General features: G+C 61.0%; 2 protein-coding genes across 3 annotated transcripts in view; one reads left to right on the forward strand and one right to left on the reverse strand.

The window, feature by feature from the left end:
* Positions 1-1,531: 1,531 nt before the first annotated feature.
* Positions 1,532-5,874, forward strand: C4H19orf25 (chromosome 4 C19orf25 homolog). Of its 2 annotated transcripts, XM_047777712.1 has the most exons (3): positions 1,532-1,908; positions 4,148-4,326; positions 4,724-5,874. In XM_047777712.1, exons 1-3 carry the CDS (start codon positions 1,779-1,781, stop codon positions 4,739-4,741), a joined length of 327 nt encoding a protein of 108 aa, XP_047633668.1. In that variant the 5' UTR covers positions 1,532-1,778; the 3' UTR covers positions 4,742-5,874. The 2 variants fall into 2 exon arrangements, with proteins under 2 accessions (XP_047633668.1, XP_047633667.1); XM_047777711.1 differs by having other exon boundaries at positions 4,148-5,874.
* The window catches only part of APC2 (APC regulator of WNT signaling pathway 2), a 36,365-nt gene continuing 28,417 nt past the window's right edge, over positions 5,836-13,783 (reverse strand). The window contains exon 15 of the mRNA XM_047777713.1: positions 5,836-13,228. Coding sequence (XP_047633669.1) covers positions 8,287-13,228 — 4,942 coding nt within the window. The 3' untranslated portion in view covers positions 5,836-8,286. The remainder of the gene's footprint in view (positions 13,229-13,783) is intronic.

Here is a 13,783-nt window from a genome sequence, read left to right on the forward strand (position 1 = left end):
TGGTTTCCACAAAGGAGTGGAGGCTGGTTTTGCCTTGACCATGGGCTTCACTTGGACTCCAAGGGGGTAGTCCTGGTTTGTAGCAGGAGCCCAGACACACACCCCTCCAGTGCCCCTGGTCATCTGAGAATCTGCTTGGCTACCAGGCTTGGGTTGGGCAGCCTCAAGCCTTCAAGGGACTCAGGTTCTGTCTAGGGCTGCAGCTGGACCCACTGGAAGCAGGAGGCGGGTAAGGGAGGAGACAGCCATCTGCTCTCCTAGACCTGCCCGCATGCCTAGAGTCCCACCCAGCTCTGACCAGCTCTGGAGTTAGGCCTGAAGTGGTGTCTGGCTCTGCAGATCCAGGCTGCATGTCCAGAGGCACCTGGCCCCCTTCTCAGAGCCTCCGTGGCCATCCTGTGCAGCAGCATGAAGTCTGGCACCTGCCTCACCAAATACTCTTGAGGGTCACAGTAAATGCCACCTGGCACACAGTAAATGCCCAAAACATGCCAGCTTGGGGCAGTCACTTTGGGAAATAGGTCCATAGTCAGTTAAACATAGAGTTACCATATGACCTAACAGTTCTGCTCCTAAGTATGTACCCAAGAAAACTAAAGACACATTCACACAACTCTTGTAAGAATGTTCACAGCAGCATGATTCACAGCAGACAAAATGTGGAAACAACATTGTTGGATGATGGACAAACTATATGGTTCCTTCATGCACAGGAGCATCCCTCAGTCATGAAAGAGAGAGAAGCACCGACACTGGCTGCCATGTGAACGGACCTTGAGACCACGATGCTCAGAGAAAGGCACATTTGTGTGATTCCATGAATGTGATACGTCAAGAACAGACAAATTCATAAACATAGTGGATTGTTAAGGGATGGGGTGATGAGGATGAGGGAATGTTCTGGCTTTAGACTGCGGTGATGGTTGCACAACCTCTCTGTCTTTCTGTCTGTCTCTCTCCTATATATATTCCAAAACCATTGAATTGTACACTTTAAGCAGGTGGACTTTATAGTATGTAAATTATATAAAGCTGTTTAAAAACGCCCTCCTTGGGCTCTGTGGTGGTCTTCACGTCCTAGCCAAGAGGCGGGGGCCGAGATCACCCTCCAGAGCTACGGCTCCACCCAGGTAGGGAGGGGGTTTTAGACAAGGGAGAGGCAACCTTGACAGGGATCCCGGAGGCTGGCCACCTCGCTGGGAACTGGTGGCCCGCTACCTGGTGAGAGACTGCACCGTAAATTTGTTGCTACGACAGCCACGTAGATTGAGGACTGCGTCTCCCTTTTGCAAAAAACCGGGCTTCAGATGCTTTGTTAGGCAGAGAGAAGAGCCGGGAACAGGACCCTGGGCCCACCCCTCGGCGGAGAGGCTGAAGTCTTGTCCTTTCTGGTTCTGGTCCAATCGTTTCTTCGATCGCACCAGAACCCTGGAGGGAGCGGCCCCTTTAAGGGGGCGTGGCTTTCACGAGCCGGGGAGGATCCGGCCGGAAGCGTGTGTCTCTTGCGAGTAGGGTGGAACTGTGCCGTGACCGGAAGCGGAAATGGTCGGTCGGCCGCGGAGGCGGTGTAGGTGAGTTGCCGCTGGCGGCAGCAGCCTCAGCGGAAAACTGAGGCCTGAGTGAAGGGGAACGCTGAAGCCCCTGGCTCCGTGTTGTTCGGCCCTTGGGAGGATCAGGGCAGGGAGGGCTTCGCCAGGAGCGGGGAACTGGAGCGTGTGTAGAAATTCGTTGGGCGCGAGGAACAACCCCGTCAACACTTCCTTCTCCGGTCTACCGGGATGAGCTCCAAGACCAAGAAGCGCGTGGTGCTGCCCACCCGTCCGGCGCCCCCTACAGTGGAGCAGATCTTGGAGGACGTGCGGGGGGCCCCTGCCGAGGACCCCGTCTTCACCGCTCTGGCTCCTGAAGGTAGGGGAGAGGCGACCCCGAGAGGCCAGCAGGAAGGGGTGGGGAGAAGCACCTGGCTGCTTTTAAGACAGAAGGGCAGAGTTCAGTATTCAGGACAGAAATTATCTAGCCCTGAAATGCCAAAAATACGTGCGTCTGGCCTTTTGCAGAAAAAGTGTGTCCGCCCCTGTTCAGAAGATGGAAGCAGATCCGTGACTTCAGGGTTGGGCATACAGTTGTAGGGTGAATTTTGTGTTCTGCTCTATGAGGTTCATTATTCATTCAACAAACTTTCATTGAGGAGTGCCCCCTCGTGGTTCAGCGGTTAACGAACCCAACTAGGATCCATGAGGATGCCGGTTTGATCCTTGGCCTCCTTCAGTGGATTAAGGATCCGGCGTTGCTGTGAGTTGCAGTGTAGGTCGCAGACGCAGCTCGGATCCTGTGTTGCTGTGGCTGTGAGGTAGGAGGGCAGCTGCAAGCTCAGATTTGACCCTTAGCCTGGGGACTTCCATATGACACGAGTGAGGCTCTTAAAAAAAAAAAAAAGCAAAGAAACAGACCTTCATTGAGACCGTATTATGGGCTGGAGTCTGTTCTAAGCACTGAGGTAGAAAGACGAACAAAAAGATTAAAGTGTCTGCCTTGCTCCATTCTAGTGGGTATTGACATTCAGTATAAGGCTTGTGGGACTCTAGAAGATGAGAATAGGAGTTCTCGCTGTGGCGCAGTGGGATAGGCAGTGTCTCTGCAGTGCCAAGACCCAAGTTTGATCTCTGGCCCAGCACAGCGGGTTAAAGGATTCTGCGTTGCCACAGCTAGGACATAGTAGCATCTGCAGCCTGGATCTGATCCCTGGCCTGGGAACTTCCATATGCTGCTGGTGTAGCCATTAAAAAAAAGAAAAAAAATTCAGTTCTTTGTTACATGTGGCCACATTTCAAGTGCTCAGCAGCCCGCTTGTGCCAGCTGCTGCACTGGATAGCTACATTGGAGGATATTTCCATCACCTGGAATGTTGCATTTGAGAGGCCAGCCCAAGCAACACGAGCCATGTTTATCCCTGGCTCACAGTTGGATCATTGGAGGCTGCTTGAATCCCTTACGAATCACGGGTCCAGGAGTTCACGTCATGGCTCAGCGGTAACAAAGCTGACTAGCATCCATGAGGGTTCGGGTTCGATCCATGGCCCCACTCAGTGGATTAAGGATCCAGTATTGCTGTGATCTGTCCTGTAGGTTGCAGACATGTATGGCTTGGATCCTGTGTTGCTGTGGCTGTGGCATAGGTTGGCGGCTGCAGCTGCAATTCGACCCCTAGCCTGGGAACTTCCATATCCCACGAGTGCTGCCCTAAAAAAGCAAAAAAAAAAAAAGGAAGGAAAAAAAAAAAAGAAATCATGGGTCCAGGTTCCCAGCATCCAGAGGTTGAGGGCATGAGGAATGGGCAGTGCCAGGGCTCACTCTAGGGAGAGGGGGCTTCTCTGCTGGCCTGTGTTCCTGTCAAGGACCATCCTTGGCCTCCATGTGCACTGTCTGGCCTGTCCTACCTTGTTACTAAAGCAGGTGATAAAGTGATTTATTTTTACTTTTTTTTAGGGCTGCACCTTTAGCAAATGGACATTCCTGGGTTAGGGATTGAATTGGAGTTTGCAGCTGCTGGCCTAGGCCACAGCCACAGTAATGTGGGATCTGAGCAGCATCTGCAACCTACACCACAGCTCACAGCAACGCCGGATCCTTAACCCACTGAGCAAGGCCAGGGATTGAACCCACACCCTCATGGGTACTAGTTGGGCTCGTTACTGCTATGCCACAATGGGAACTCCAATAAAGTGATTTTTAATCAAATTGCTGTTTCTGGGCCTGTTTATAGACAAGGGGACCAGGCAGAGCAGAGAGGACCTTGACATGTCTCCAAGTGGCTCTGAAATCTGTGCTTTTTTGTGCTCACTGCTCCTCCCCTGGCACACCCTTTAGGAAGCAGAGTCATTGGGAAATATCTGTCTGTTCCCTCTTTGCCACCTCCCGACCCCCTGAGTGTCACACACAGCCACGGAGAGCACAGATGAGAGCCATTCTGCTGTCAGCTTTAGGGTTACCAGAAGCTGGATAGAGCTCACCCCTAGGCAGGGCCGTGGGATAGTGAAGTCAGGCCTCCTCTGTGACTTGTCCCCTCCAGTTCATTGCTTTCTTTGGGGGTTGAATTGGGTTCTCTCTGTGACCTGGGGGTAGTGATGCTGCCTTGTCCTGTCCCCAGATTCCCCAGGCCCCTCTTGGAAGGCTGAAGATGCTGAGGCCCAGCGAGAGCAGCTCTACCAGCAGAGTCGGGTCTATGTGGCCACAAACCAGAGGCTGCGTCAGGCGGGGGCCCAGCTGAAGCAGAAGTGTGAGGGGCTGCGGCAAGCTGGCGAGGACCTGGAACTGGATGTCAGCCAGGTGGGGCAGGTGGCTCTGCCGGGTGCTGTGGTTGCCTCCTTGGGCTGACCTGGTTCAAAGGCTCAACTGGGCAGCACCCCCCCGCCCCTCGCCCCTGGCTCTCTGGAACTTTGGTCCTTGCTTGGACACCTGGCCTGGCCCACATCACACAGGGGCCCCTGGGTCCCAGAAGCAGAGTCTGGGCTATCTGTTTCCAGCTTCTGCAGCTCTAGCACCCAGAGACCCCAGGGGACACAGCCGCCCAGGGTATGTGTCTGCAGCAGGGATGGCCTCAGCCTGAGCCTGAGCTGAGTGTGGGCCTCCCTGAGGGTGGGGTCTGAGGCGTGGAGCCCAGACTGGACTTCCTGTGGGCCCAGCCCCCGAGGGCCAGCCATCCGTCCTCCCCTCTCTTCCTCAGGTGACCCTGCTTCACTGACCACCCATTAGACTGAGCTGGTGGAACCCACGCCTGGTTCTGGTGTGACTTGGGGGTCCCAGAGATTCCAGGAGGAGCTGAGGGAGGTCAGTGTCCTCCCTCACCTGTGGTGGCCGTGCTTGTGTGAGAAGCGATGGCCTCCCAGAGTCCAGATCTGAGATGGGGTCTCAGGGTGGGTGTACCCCTCAGGGCCCCAGGCACCCCGATAAAAGGCCTGGGTGCTCCCTCATCGCAGGCACTTGACTGTGGGATTTTGTCAGTGGGTCCAGGCCTGGGCTCCCGTGAGAGGACGTGGTCAGCCCCCCACCCTTCCCTCTCCTGTCCTTGCCCCTTAGCACGTGGGCAGGTGGGCTGTGGGGCAGGAGACGATCTTGCCAGGCTTTCACCCTAAAAATCAGTCCTGAGAGACGAGAGAAGCAATAGGCCTGTGGGAGGTGGCCCTGGGGCCAGGCCTGCTGTGGGTGACCTCACTGAACCCCTCAGAAGGGACCCTGTGTGTCTGGCTGCCTGAACAGTGCCTCCGTGAGCCACTGCTTTCCAGAATCCCCACTAGCTCGGGGCAGCACTGGTACCCACCTGAAGGGGCCCTCACGTGGGAGACCCAGCTCGTCCAGGAAGTAGAAGAATGCCTGCTTAACCCCGAGAGGCCTTTGCACTGGAAACCTGACCTTGGGCACACAGGTGTTAAGAAATGGGCAGGCTTGGCCCCAGGTCTGGCAGTGGATGCCAGGCTGGCTTGCTGACAGCCTGCCCTTGGTGAGGTGCTTCAGCCCACCTTACCCTCCCACCCAGCCTCTGATGGGGCACTGTCTACCCTCCAGAGCCCCTGGGCTCAGGCAGAGATAGTCCACTGACCTCTTGCCTGTCCCTCTCCCATACCTATTCTGAGAGCTCTTCCCGTACCCCTGGATCACACCAGGGCTCAGCCCTAAGGCGTCTCTTTCCCATCGCGTCCTCACAGTCGTAGGGAGCCAGGCTAGCGGCACGTGGCCCTGGGGTGGAGGTGGCCAGCATGGAAGGCCCGCAAAGCTCCCCACCACCCCCGACCCCACCCTGGCCTCACCCATCTTGAGACAGAGGCACAGCCAGTGGCAGCGTGATTCAACAGCTGTTTATTAAAGGTGCACGTGAGACGCCTGGTTTCGCAGCCTCTTTCCGCCGGATAATGGCTTTACGTTGGTGAGGGGATGGGTTGTAAGTATTTACACATGTCTGTAGCGCTGCAAAGACTCAGGACCCAGGAAGGCGACGCAGGGTGGCGGGGGCGAGCCAAGCTGGGCTCAGGCAGCAGCCGGCGGGGCAGCGGGGGTGAGGTAATGCCCCGAACTCAGCACCCAGCTCATGGTGTCCATCTGCCCCTGGGCTGAGCTCCCAGGCTCGGGTTGCCTTGGCAGGTGGCCAACCAGTGTCCTAAGGGGTCCAGGCTTGACTGGGAGCGTTTTGGGCCCTTAGTCCTTGGTCCTCCAGCTCCTATCCACCTCAGGCTGCTTGTCCAACGACTGCCTGCACTGCCTCCTTCAGGAATCCACTCTACCCAGGGCCCCAGGCCCCCACTGGCCCCCGGGGCTGGACTACAAGGCGTGGCTGGGCCCCGGTGCAAGGGAGTGGAGAAGGCAGAAGTGGCTGCTGGACGAGGGTAGGCCAGGCCCTGCCTCTGCCTGCAGAAGGGATGCCCAAGGCAGGCAGAGGGGCGGCCAGGAGGGTCCTCTGCCACTAGTCATGGCAGCTGCTCTGCTGGCCAGAGAGGTAGGTCTGGGAGTTCTCCCCATGGCCCACACAGGGAAGCAGGCACACGGTGGCCAGAGCACCGCCCCTGTCTCACAGTGTGTGGCTGCTGCAATGGCTGGGTGAGCCGCAGTGGGCCCCCCATTTCCAGGGCAGGCTGGCCTGGCCCATGGTGATGGGGGGAGCCAGTGTCCCTGCAGCCCCGAAATTGAAGGAGCTCAGAAGACCAGCCAGGCCTGCCCTTCAGGGTACTGATGGGGACAAGGATGGGCAGTTTCTGAGAAGCTCTGATCCTATCAGGGTCAGGGTCAGTGGTGGCGGTTGGTTGGCAGCAGCCTGCTCAGACACAAGTGTGCGAACACACACACTGCCAGCTTGCCCTGGGAGATGCCCTAGCAGACATAGTCGAGGTCACAGGAGGAGCATTTGGTGCAGCCTGCAGCCGTTCCTTCCCATGTCCTGTCTTTGGGCCCCCAGCCAGAGCCCTGATGCCTGTGACGGGGGGGATGCAGCATGGTCTGTGTGTTTTAAGCAGCAGCACAGTGTCTGAGGGATAGGTAGGGACAGTGGTGCCTATGGGTGGAGACGGGACTCCTTGAGTATTTTCTTTTGACTTAACCCCACTCCCCCTCCTCCCGGAGAAGGGATAGTAAGTTGTCACATTGTCCCCTGTCCCCCAGGATTAGCTCTGCAGGGCAGCTGTGACAGCAGGTTCGCAGGCGGGTAGCAGCTCCCTTTCAAAGTCCGGTTCTGCAAGGAAGAGGTGGTCGGCTTTTCCTGCAGAAGATGCACTGGGGTGGAGACTAACCACACCCCCTGGGGCGGCCCCTTCCGGTCCCGCTCTCTCCTGCCGGCCTCTGGGACCTCCTCTATCTTCTGTGGGCTTTGGTTCCAGGCCCCCAGGCTCCACGCTCCGATTCTTGCAGCCGTGCTGTCCCACAGGGAGGAGGCCCCGCCCGGCACGGAACCCACAGATGCAGGGCTTCAAGCGTCGAAAAGGAGAATGAGATTGAAAAGGGAAAGTCGGGTGGCAGGACCGGCGCCTGCCAAGACCTCCTCTGGTAGAGTGCGGTCCTGGCTGGGGATGCGAGGGCGGCCAGCCAGGTCCCGGGGCTCACGCTGCCGAGAGTCTCCTTGGCCTCCTCCCCTTTGTACTTCGCCGGCGTCAGCCAGAGTCCTCCCTTCTGTACTCCTTCCTCTCCTTGCTCCCTAGGACTGTTGCGGGGGCGCTCCAGGCTCCCTACACCTCGCTGTCTGGGGTGGGGGTTGCCTTTCGGTGCGGCTCAGCCACACCCCTTCCTCAAGCGCCCAGCTGCCGCTGCCGAGGCAAACAAACTGGCTAAACCGTAATTAACAAATTACCCGGCCCTGCCCCTAATTACAGGCTTCCTCCTGCGCCGGCGTTGCCTCAGCCCCAAGCTAGCAGCTCCCTCTGGCGCCGCCCTCCCCAGCCCCGCCCACGACCTCGGCGGGCACTGTCGGCCCTGCGGCAGTCGAGAGAGGAGGATAAGGGGAGGTAAGTGTCGAGCTGATGCTGAGCCCCGGGAGGTCGGGAGCCCAGGAGGGCACCAATGAGGACAGCCCCAGGCTGGGGCCTGGGCTCTCCGTGGCGGGGACTCGAAGTCCGGCCTACAGCTCACTTCCTGAGCCCCCTCGGCACAGAAGCAAGCGTCTACGAGTGAGTGTGAAGCCCATGCGGGCGGGAGTGAGGCCCGGAGGGCAGGGGGCCCCAGCGGGCAAGCGGGTCCTGGGACCACTTTCTGGGCAGCCAGACGGGCCCTGAGCCTGTAGAGGATGTTCTGGAAGGCCACCCCTGGCCGCTATTCCAGGAGGCTTGTGGGGGCGGGGGCGGGGGCTTTCTCCACGGCCGAGTCAGTGGTAGCGGCCACCATGGGGCTGGGCACATAGTTGAAGGGGGGAACGCGGGCTGCGCGGCTGGGGGAGCCGTGCCGGCTGGCGGGGAAGACCCCTGCAGCCACCCCCAGGCCCTCGTGGATGAAGGGGGCGGTGGCGGGCGCCTTGGTGGGGCCTGGCCCGTCGACGTCGCTGCCGAGTAGAGAGGTGGGGCCACTGGCCGTGGCCTGAGGGGGGGCCCTGCTCTCCAGGCTGGGGGAAGTGCTGGAGTTGGTCTTGGTGGCAGCGAAGTCTTCTGTCTGGACTACGGCGTCGCTGGTCTTGCGCTGTGGTGGCCCGGCCGGACCCTCCTCGGGCGAGGAGCCTATCAGTGGCAGGGCAGTGGCGGGCAGAGTGCTCCGCAGGATGTGCGGGACGTCCTCGTCCCGGATGCGACGCCACGTGGTGCTCGGCGCGGCCACCCTGGGCAGCGGCCGGGCCTCCCCATCGCTGCTGCGGCGAGCGGCGTCCACCACGGGCCTGGGTGCGGCGGCGTCGGGCCTGCGGGCCACGCTGATGTGAGGCAGGGAGGCATAGCGCTTGACTGTCTCGGGCCGGGCTGCCGGCGTGCGGACGGGCAGGCGGGAAGGGCTCTCGGAGCTCGTGCGTCGGGGCGGCCGCTCGCCGGCGCCTGTCCGGGCTGCGGGGGGACGCTGGGAAGCTGGGGCCTGCCGGGGGGCCCGCAGCTCGTCACAGCGCGAGGAGCAGAGGAAGACGGCGGGTAGTGCTGGCCGGCCACGGCGGGGCGAGCCGGCCTGGGTGGCGGGGGTGGCGGCCTCCGGTGCAGAAAGGTCAGAGCGTCGACGGCGCAGCAGGCCGGGCGACTCCTTGATGAAGGTCAGCTGCCGCCGGAAACCAGAGCGGTCCGAGGACTCGCTGCCGGTGGAGCGCGCGGAGGCCACACGCACCAGACCCAGGCGGCCCCCTCGAGTGGCCGGGCCTACCTCAGACCCTGCCCGGCCTCTGGGGCCTGGCTCCGGGGCTGCCCTGGCCAGCGGTGGCGGCCCCCGCCTGGCAGGCCTCTGCATGAAGGGGATCCGCACGGGTGACTTCTGTGTCTTGTGCTGTTTGGCCAGCAGGGCTCGTGCAGGAGTCTTGGGCACTGGAGAGGCCCCAGGGCCAGGCAGGGGCCCTGTAGCCTGGGCAGCCGGGGGTGATCTCTTGGGCAGAGGCTGGGAGGCGGGGGAGGTCTGTGAGGAGCTCGATGAAGGGGTTTTGGCCAGGCGGGCCGGTGGCGTGGCGCTCCTTTGAGGGGGGCTCAGTGCTGCCAGTTCCGAGATCTTGCCTGGCCGGTGCAGGCTCCGAGACCGCTGCTGTCCAGGGCCAGGGGCTGCTGGCTGCACAGCGCTTGGGGCTCCCATCTTTCTCGGCACAGCTCGGGGGCTGGGGGCACCTCTGGGCTGGGCCCGGGTGGCTGGGCTGGGCACGTAGATCACCGTCCGTCCCCGGAGCACAGCTGGCACCCCTGATGCAGTCTTCTGAGTGCCACGTGGCTTCTCTGGGCCGCTGCTGCGCTGGGCAAGGGCCGCGTCCCCTTTCTCTGGCCGCTTGGTACTGCCTGCCTGGCCTTCTGCCCTTGGCCGTCGCCCTTTCCTGTGCAGAGAGTGCTGTAAGGTGGAGCCCACTGACAGCCCCGATGCAAAGGACAGAACAGAATCTGACTCAGACGAGGCCTCTCGGGTGGCTGCTGCTGCGGCCTGGTGCAACCAGGTGACAATGGAGTTGGCGCCCTCCTGGATGGCCCGCCACTCAACACTGTCCAGGTCTGAGGCTCGGTCGGAGCCCGCCGCCTCTTCTCCCAGCTCCCGGGGCCCCTCTGCCGGCCGCTCCTCCGACTGTGCAGCTTGGGGCTGGGGGGGCTGGCGACGTCTGGGGCCGGACACCTGGGGCTGGCGCCTGGGCATGGCTGAGCCAATGCAGCGCCGCAGCAGCTCTGCCTCTGCCCGAGGGCTGGGGGAGCCATCCCTCCTGCCCCCTGGGCCCTGGTCTTTGGTGACCCCTGGCTCACGGGCTCGGGGCCGGTTGGCTGCATGCTCAGAGGGCTCAGGATCACTGAGGGAGCTAGCTGAGGAGCTCAGGGAGTAGCATGGTGGTGTTTCGTCTGCGATGAGGCTAGGCTGAGCCCGGGCAGGTGGTGCGGCCTTGGGCGCGGCCTTGGGCACAGCTTGCACCTCCTTCCTGCCCCCAACTAGGCGCTCCCTCTTCACTGCCCTGGGGATTGCCGATGCCCTCCGCGGGGGCGCTGCTGCCACCCTTGTGGATGGCTCCTCATCCGAATCATTGCCGTAGAAGCAGTACACAGCCTCCTCAGTGGGTGTTGTGAGGCACAGAGACTGCAGGGCCCCGTCCCCATGCGCCCGGCCTGGGCGGGAGCCATCTTTATCCCCACAGGTGCTCGGGGGCCGGCGGAGGGGTAGGTCCAGCCCTGCCCGGCTCCTGCCAGCCCCCCAGGGCTTCTCCAAGCTGCGGCCCACACCTCCTGCCCTGTGCCGGTGCCCAGTAGGCTGCCTGGAGGGGGTGGCGCGGCCTGCAGGCTTCTCCCCCTCCACATGCCCGCTGTTCCTAGAGGGTCCCTGCAGCGTCTCATCGCTGAGTGAGGCAGCACTGGAGAAGTTGACAGGTGTGCCATCAGCCGAGTCAGTGCAGGAGTCGTCCTCCCGGGCCGGGGCAGGCACAAGCATGTAGACGGGCACAGGCAGCGCACGGCGGCCAGGCATCAGTGCTGAGGCCACCTTGCGGAGCCGGGCGGGCACGGCCCCACCCAAGCACTCGCGCAGAAGCTCCAGCTCCTGGTCTGTGGATGGTGGCCCTTCCAGGCAACCACCAGTCTCATCCCGCCGCCGGTGTCCAGGGCCTCCACCTCCACCGCTGCTGCGCTCTGGGCAGGTGGGGGGCAGCAGCCGCAGCTCCACGTCCTTCTGTACATAGAGCTCATGCAGGGCTAATGCACTGAGGCTGGAAGCACAGGAGAAGTTCTCATCGGGCTTTTCTACAGTAAAGCGCACACTGCCTGCGTCTAGCTCCGATGGCAGCCGGCAGCGCTCACGGCAGTCAGCAATGTCCAGGAAGCGCTTCACATAGCTCTCCCACTGCAGGCTGAACTGGGTGGCCTCACGCTCGCCTGGTGGTGCCTGGGCCAGCGGTGGCGTCTTGCTGCGGCTTGGTGGCATTGTTTGCCCAGGGCTGTCGGGCAGTTCACTGGGGCTTACTGTGCCGCTGCCCAGCCCGCTGCATGGGTCACTGGGAATAGAACTAGCAATGGATGGGCTCTCAAAGCTGCCCAGTGAGCTGACCGAGCTGCAGCGGCTCAGCACCAGTGGGGTCTCCTGCACGCAATTCTCAGATGAGCTGGAGGGAGTGGCGTCCTCCAGCCCCAGGCCCCGGCCCCGCCGGGGTGCCGGGATGGCCATGGGCAGGGAGGCAGCCACTGGCCCCCGCCAGGCCCCCTCCAGTTCTGCCTCACTGGGACCGGCCTCCTCTAGCCCCTCCAGGGACGAATCACTGTCGTCCAGGTCCCCAGCCTCACTGGGCCCTGGGCGGCCGGCCGAGGACAGTGAGGACAGGGAGCTGCAGTGGGACAGGCTGAGAGGTGCCGTCTCCACTGCCAGCTTCTCAGGCGCTTTGCTTAGGCCCTCTGTGGGCAGCCAGGCCTGTTTACGGGCCCCAGGGGCCAGGGACCCTGCACCCGCCCTGGTTGTGCCCTCAAGCAGTGGCACATGCTGGTAAGTAGGTGACAGCTTGATGGTGCGCACATGGGCATCTGTAGCTGTGGTGTCCCGGGCTGCCAGCTCAGCCTTGCCACTGGCCAGGCCAAGGTCAAGCCGGCTAGGCCGTGCCTGACCACACGGAGGCCCCTCTCGGTGCTCAGCCAGTGTGACCAGAGGACAGGGCCGCGAGTGCTCACGGGGACAGTGCCCGTCACTGGTGCTGCCACTGTTAAGGCTGTCATTGGAGAGGCTGGTGTGCCCTGCCTTGAGCCGCAGCAGCGGGTGAGCTCGGCTACTGGCCTCCCGCCGTCCACCATCGGGCCCCCGGCAGGGTGAGCAGGATTGGGCACGGCCCTCCCGTGGGGCCTCCTGCCCAGGATCCCCAGAGCTGAGGCTGAAGCTGTCATCAGACGAGGTGTGCAGGGCAGAGATATCCTCCACCAGCCGGTCGATACGCGCCACTGCCAGTGCCAACTTGGCCTTGGCCCTGGCTGCCACGGCTGCCTCCCCCCCGGTCTCCTTCTCTGTCTCCAGGCCACCACGGCGGGCAGTGGGGGCACGGGCCAGTGCCTGCCCCTGCAGGAAGGGGCTGCCCAGGAAGAGGGACAGCATGGCGGGGCTGGCAGGCTCGGCTGTGGCAGTGGCTGCGGCAGCAGCCAGGGAGGGTGCATCATCATCGTCGAAGCAGCCCGAGTCAGAGGCGTAGTCCTGGGCGAGGCCATCCAGGTGCCGCAGGGGTGGCAGTGGCTTCTTGGAGGCAGCCTCGGCCTCAGGAAGGCCCTGCTTTTCCAGGTGATCGAGCGCCTGTGCCAGGTGCCTCGCATCCAGCTCTGCTTCCAGAGCCCGCTGCTTGCGCACATACAGGCTGGGCACACAGGCGCCGGGGGAGATGGCAGTGGCGGCTGCCTGGTACTTGGCAGGCCGGTGGGCCAGCAGGTTGCGCAGGGCGGCAGCACTGCCCATGGCGATCATCTTGTGCTTCGAGTGTACCAGGTTGCGCAGCATGCCCACGGCGCCCAGGTCCCACAGTAGCTCCTGGTCGCGAGGGCTACGGGCAGACAGGTTCCAGAGCGTGCCACAGGCATTGCTCACGATGGTCAGGCTGTGCGAAGTCAGGTGTTGCAGCAGTGTCTGCAGGCAGTTGTGGTCCCGCAGCACCTGCCTGGGGGCAAAGGGAGCTCGTCAGGCTCCACTGCCCAGGCTGGACAGCGGTCTTGACCCTCCCGGAGTACGGTGGCCAGATTGAGCGAGTGAAAACAGGATCCCAGGTAATTTAGAATTTCAAAATAAGTGGTAAGATTTTAGTATAATTATATCCTAGATATCGAATGGGATATACTAGTGCTGAAACTTTTATTACTATCAATATATTTATTAAGCATACTAATAGTACATTAATGAAGCATATCATTTAAAATGAATTTAGGGAGTTCCCTGGTAGCCTAGCAGGTTAAGGATCCAGCATTTTCACTGCTATGGCACATGTTCAGTCCCTGGTCTGGGAACTTTTGCATAGTGGTGGCAAAAAAAAAAAAAAAGAAATTTAGTTTTAGTATATCTCATTGTAGTAGAACTAAATCTTCTGAAGTTTGAGATATACTTAAAACAGATTTCAGTTTGCTTTTAAATGTATGAAGTATTGTTTGTTAATTATCAGTATTACTTTGCTAACGATAGATTTCTGGAGTTTCGGCTGTGGCACAGTGTGTTAAGTATC

The sequence above is a fragment of the Phacochoerus africanus genome, chromosome 4 (genome assembly GCF_016906955.1).
Source record: "Phacochoerus africanus isolate WHEZ1 chromosome 4, ROS_Pafr_v1, whole genome shotgun sequence".
NCBI lineage: Eukaryota > Metazoa > Chordata > Mammalia > Artiodactyla > Suidae > Phacochoerus > Phacochoerus africanus.

What these genes read in the sequence shown, in the direction of transcription:
- C4H19orf25 (XM_047777711.1), top strand. Translation starts at nt 1,779, where the DNA reads ATGAGCTCCAAGACCAAGAAGCGCGTGGTGCTGCCCACCCGTCCGGCG. An exon ending in CACCGCTCTGGCTCCTGAAG is followed by an intron (nt 1,909 to 4,147) that starts GTAGGGGAGAGG and finishes TCCTGTCCCCAG; the next exon opens with ATTCCCCAGGCCCCTCTTGG.